The sequence below is a fragment of the Melopsittacus undulatus genome, chromosome 1 (assembly GCF_012275295.1).
Source record: "Melopsittacus undulatus isolate bMelUnd1 chromosome 1, bMelUnd1.mat.Z, whole genome shotgun sequence".
NCBI classification, from domain to species: Eukaryota; Metazoa; Chordata; class Aves; order Psittaciformes; family Psittaculidae; genus Melopsittacus; species Melopsittacus undulatus.
This window is the reverse complement of record NC_047527.1, coordinates 87,813,066-87,819,065: the sequence shown is the minus strand read 5'-3', so window position 1 is coordinate 87,819,065 and position 6,000 is coordinate 87,813,066. Positions and strand designations below refer to the sequence as shown.

Below are 6,000 nucleotides of genomic sequence, written 5' to 3'. Positions count from 1 at the left end.
TCTGGCTAAGGAATATTCATGGTGGCTGAATTGGCTTCAAACCACTTTTGTGTGCTCTAATCCTGTGGTCTTTTACTCCTGCACTGGTTTTTTATCTTTGGAGCTTTCTCAGCTCAGATAAAAGAAGTCAGCAGGCCACCAACAGCATACGTAGAAATGAGAACAGCAAGGCATCACACAAACACTGAAATAATCTATTTTCTCAACCTAGGCTTTCAAGGAGCCAGCAGGAGAGGTGAGAAGACTAGAGAAGGCAAGTGTTCATGTTTTGAAAGATCCTCCTTTGCCACTAAACTGGCTGGCTAAGACCCACCACTCTATCTTTGTTCTGCTCAATGCCCAAAGTTACACTCTTGTGTAATGCAGAATCTGACTCAGACCTTTGTAGCTGCAGAGACAATGGGCTGGATCACAAGCAGAACTATGCTTCTGGTCACCATCAAGTCTGTAACCAACTAAGTAAACAGGCTTTCTGCTTCTAGGGGCATAGTTTCCATTACTAGTGCTATCTTCATTTTCCTACTGAAAATGCAGAACCAAAAGTCCACATTCATACAAATGATGGATCAGCATCACAAAAAAATAATGTGCCTGTATATTTTTTTTTATAACAAAGCTAGTATTTGCTACTTTCTTAAATGGTTCTTCAATTCGTACCTCACAGAATGTCTATAGCTAAATTTAATAAGCACACAACAAATACTTTAAAACTTCAAAAGTTTATTGCCCAGAATAGCTCACATGGTGCATTTAGATTTACTTTTTTTTCTCCCCCATTACATGGAAATCAAGCAAAACAGTAGAAAATATATATGGGTAACAGTAAAACAAAAGCCCAGCCTAACAATAGCCCTTTATATCCACCAAGTTATACTTAAGAAAATGGCTAACCAACCCTAGAGAAGTAGAGCATCTGGAAGACAGAGCTTTTCATGTTTATAATATAGATTCTAAACCAATATTAAATGCATTGTCTGTCCATATTGTTTATATTGTTTTTCTTCAGAATAGCAAATTGAAAAAAGTCTATGTGGAAAAAAATGAACTACTGCAAGACTTTCAAGCCTCAGTCATCAGCTTATGGGTTGACAGAGATAACAGAAGGTACATGACAGAGTATTTAAAACATACAGACACCAAATAAAAGCCAAACACTAAAAGGAAATGGGAACTGAAACTAAAAATTCACAAAGACAATTTTTTGCAGCAACTAATCTATATTTCATAATTTTTCAAGCATTTTACAGCTTTGTCAGAAAAGAAGCTGAACACACAGAAAAGACTGAAGTGTTTTGCTTTCGCTTACTTCGGTGCTGGTTTTTGCTTTTTTTTTTAGGAAAGTATAACTAAATAATATTCAAATGCAGACACATCCCCTCACTTGTTATTAGCGCCCAATAGACCCACTGCTGAAGGCTGAATATGAGTAAGAATATGAAGAGCATGCTGATGCATCAAAACTTCCCCTCCTAGACCCACTGCGTGAGCCTGAACGTGAGCCAGAGCGAGAGCCAGAGCGGGAACCAGGTGCTGAGGAGACATTGTAGGGACTGGATATGCCTTTAGATGAAACGGAGGCTGCTTCCAAGAGTTTAAGCCCAGTGATGTCTTCCACCATTGATCGATTCATTGCATCTTTGTAGGATATTTTCAGTTTGGTCTTGGGGCAGGTCAGAATTTTGGGATAGCTGTTCGTGTCTTGCAATTTCTGGGAAGCACGACCATCAATCAATCCATTCCTAATGGCTTCTTCCGTAGTTATTCTTCCACGCACTTCTGGGTCCACAAGACCTCCAGTGAGGTACTGGAATTCAAGGAACCGCTGCCCAGCCTCATAAGGCAACCATTTTTCCTTCACTGCTTCAGCTGCTGACATCCTTTTGCGCCCACCCTTTATGCCTTCAAACCCTATGAAAGCTTTCTGAGCTGGTTTGAGACGTGTGGCCATATCCTGATCAATGATGCCTTGACTGGTGGCTTCCTGAAGTGAAAGCCTCTGGCCTGTGGTAGGACATATTATGCCCCCTGTACAAGCCTGGGCTTCAAGTAACCGTTGCCCAGTGATGCTATCCACGATGCCCCGCTGTATAGCTTCTGAAATGGAGATTTTCTCCAGGTTTTCTGTGTCAAATATGGCTGCAATAGGACTGCACTCTTCTGGGGTGTCTGAGAAAGAACCGCTCCTGATCAGCGACGAAGAACTCCTGACACTCAGCACTGTGGGAGACCGGGTCACTGATTCATGCCGGAACACCTCATCAGTGCCATTACGGCAGGAAATCATGTCTGCAAACTGTGTCAGACTTAAGCTGCCAGAACGGTACTGGTCAAAAAACTTCCTCTCAACCAGACCTTTATCAATAGCATCTTGAATGTCATACTGGCTACCTGTTTTTCGGTCAACGAGGACTACTCTACTGCTACCATCTGATCCTGTAATAGTTATTTCTTCCCATTCACACTCCTGTTCAGCTAGTTCTGTATAGGTATCATAATCTATGAGGCCTTTGCTGTATGCCTCCTGAACAGACATTTCCCTGTTTGTTTCTGGATCTACAATGACAACCCGGCGCTTCCTAAGGGTGTTCTTCTGCGAGGTGTGCACCACTTTCTTCTTCTCTCTCAGGGGCAGAAGGCAGAGCCCTGTTGCTTCATCCTTTATGCATCTTTCCTTCAGTTGCAAGTAGGTCAAGTTCTCCTCTGTGTTGGGGTCAAAGAACCCTTTGGTGTCATCACTTGGATCACTAAGGATCTGGTTGAGCTCTTCATTGAAGTAGCCACGCTTGTAGGCCGTCTCTACCGGCAAGCGATAGCTCTCTTTGGGGTCAATGATTCCTCCGGTAGCAATCTGGGCCTCCAGCAGACGAATACCATGGCCTCTCTCTATGAGCTCTTTGTTCATTGCTTGAAACAGAGAAATGATGTTTCCGGTTTCTGGGTCTTTGTACCCAGTGACAGCTCTTTCAGCAGAGAGAAGTTTCTCTTTAAATTCAATTCCTACAAGGCCTCTTTTGTAAGCTTCCTCAACAGGCAGTCTCACATTGCTGACAGGATCCACTATGAACCCTGTGGCTGCCTGGGCTTCCAGGAGTTCAAGGGCTGTCCCTGGTCTAACCAAACCTATTTTCATAGCCTGGTAAATGCCAAGTTTCTCTTTAGTAGCCTCATTGTAGATACCTGCAATACAGCTAGAGCCCTGAAGGAAATCAATAATTCTCTCACTCACTTCTTCCACTGTGATTGCACCTCTTTCCAAGTCATTCCTTGTTGATTCCTTAATAATTCCAGCCTCGAGCAGTGCATCAGCTGAGACAGGCTGCCTGATCCCTTGGAATGACATACTCCTCTTCTGCACTGGGAGAAGGAGCAGACCAGTGTGTGGTTCAATTCTACATTTTTCCTTCAGCTGCATGTAAGTGACTGCCTTTTTGGTGGTGGGATCAATGAAGTTCTTTGTAGTGCCTTGGCAGTTGTTTAGCATCCTGTACAGGTCTTTGTCAATCAAGCCACGAGATAAAGCTATATCTTTGGGTAGGAAAACACTGTTGACAGGATCAACAATCCCTCCTACAGCCAGCTGGGCTTCAAGCAGACGAATACCAGTTTCTCTATCAACCAAGTTTTTCTTGATGGCTTCAGACACTGGCACAGTCTTGCCCGAGAAAGGATCTTTAAATCCTGTAATAGCTTTTTCTGCTGTATAGATTTGCTCTCTGTCATCAAAGTCGATCAGATCTCTGGCAATAGCACTGTCCACAGTTAATATCTCATTTCGGTGCGGGTCTATCACACCCCCTGTTGCTGCCTGGGCTTCTAAGAGCAGGACTGCATTTTCTGCTGTAAGCAACTGATTCCGCTTGGCCTCAACAAAAGAATACTTCTGCCTGGGAGAAAGAGACACCCCTGCAATAGCACCTGCCCCTTTGAGGTAGGGTTCAATGTCAGCCGCAACTTCTTCCACTGACCTCTGTCCCTTCAGCAGTTTATCCAGCGTGAGTTTGTCTATCAGCTGACACTCATACAGCTGCATTGCTGTAATCTTCTTCCGCAACCCACAGAACAGCAACTTGGAAGCATCAATACAGAAGTCTTCCTCAGTCTGTGTAGATCTGTGGGACCCATATGGGCGTTGCTTGAGTTTCTCAATCTCTCTCTGCATTCTAAGACGCTCAGACTCCAACTCTGACTGGTTTTTAACAGCAGTCTCTTCTAGTCTGCACCGGTATCTCTCCTCAATCCGCTTGATCTCCATCTGAAGCCTTTCAATCTCAGTCCTCAGTGTGTTCTTCTCTCTCTCACTCTTCTCTCTCTCACACTGGATCTTCCTTATGGATTCCTCTGTCCGGGAGTGCTGGCTCTTCCACTGATTGAGATCATTCAGTATTTGCTGCTTCTCGCTTTCCAGACGTTGCTTCAAACGAGACTCTGATTCCAAGGTAACTTTCAAACGGTTCAGCTCCTCTTCTAATCTCTGCAGCCTAGCTTTGTCTTGCTCCAAAGCACTCATTTTTATCAGCAAGGTTTCTCTTTCTTGCATAATGTGACTATACTGATTTTTGGATTCTTGGATCCTATTCGATGCCTACAATTTTAAAGAAAAAATAAACCAAGAGAGAGTGGTTAGAGTTTATGCTGGTTAGAATTATGCTCTCCACTTACAATGCTCTTCCAAGCCTGTCTTTTAACCCACAGTAAACTGCCACTGGAGAACATTCTAGTCACAGCAGTACTTAACCCAAGACCATGGACTTACATAAACTAGTGAAGGTACATGTCCCTTCGCTGACAATGTCTCTAGTACTGCCAGAGACCCCATTCTTTCCCCATAGCCTTGGTTTTCTGCTGGTTTAGTCAGCTCTTTATAACTTTCTAATACTTCTCATAGTACACCTACAAATACACAGAGCATTCAGACTCATTAAGAGTCTGATACTCAGCAGATGTACCCTGGATTAGTCCTACTGACCTGGTTGAATTTGTATCGGCTAAGGACTGGTCATACATGGATAAAAAGGAAATATATGACTCAATTTTCACTTTCCTATTAGTTTCACATGTTACTCCAAACAATTTTACATGTGCTGCTTTACATTTTAATTCACTTAAGGTCTTCATATATGTATACATAGACACAAACACCTAAAGCATGCACATTTGTATCCATAGTTAAGAGAATACAATTTTATATATTTGTAATACGTGCATTTATATTCATGCACAGATGTCAGATAATCCTAAATGTTAGTATTTTTTAAAATCAGGATTAAGATTTTTTAATAATGAAAAACAGAATAAAGAAAAGGATAGCTGAGATTGGGAATGAGAAGAAATAAAGGGCAAGTGTAGGAAAAACAAAAAGCCCAACATTTTCATAAGTGCTCATTTGTGTATATTTAAATAGTAGCTCTTTGGAAAAGAAACCAGGCAGCAGAATGAAATATGAAAAGATGTTTTCTTTAACTTGTTTATGCTGTCACCTCAAGTTTAATAAGGGCCAATAATAAAATTTGCAAATTCCCTTAGTGATTTAGGAACATAAACCCCCAAAACCAGTAAATGAAATGTAGGCTTTAAGTACCTCAGGTACAGCTGACAACATGATCTTTAATCCTCACTTGTAGTCAACACCTTATCCAGCTACCCACTTTGACAGCTTGTTGGGTGTGAGGTTTTTAGCTGGTATACTTTGTGATAGCACACAGGCCAGCCTTGGAGGACTGCTTTAACCCATTCTGGCTGAAACAGCCTAGGGAAGCACACAGCTTAGTACACAGCTAAAGCACAGTGGTACTCAATGTATTCTCATCTTCCCCTAGGACAGATGGTGGACACTGTCACAGACACCAGGTTTCTCCTTGGACAAGGACTGAGGGCAAGGCTCAGCTAGACAGTCTTAACTAAGACTGTCTGCACAGCTCCCAGGGAGTAAAGTGGCTAAGGAAGTAGCCAAATCCTGCTTGTTTTGTTTAAAAATTAACAAGGAGAAGGACCATAAAGGGG

General features: G+C 42.4%; 1 protein-coding gene across 3 annotated transcripts in view; it reads right to left on the bottom strand.

Moving 5' to 3' along the window:
• Positions 1 to 700: 700 nt before the first annotated feature.
• Positions 701 to 6,000, bottom strand: part of DSP (desmoplakin) — a 37,829-nt gene continuing 32,529 nt past the window's right edge. For all 3 annotated transcript variants that reach the window (XM_034065783.1, XM_034065794.1, XM_034065787.1), the window contains exon 24: positions 701 to 4,582. In XM_034065783.1, the coding sequence (XP_033921674.1) occupies positions 1,388 to 4,582 (3,195 nt within the window). In that variant the 3' untranslated portion in view covers positions 701 to 1,387. The remainder of the gene's footprint in view (positions 4,583 to 6,000) is intronic.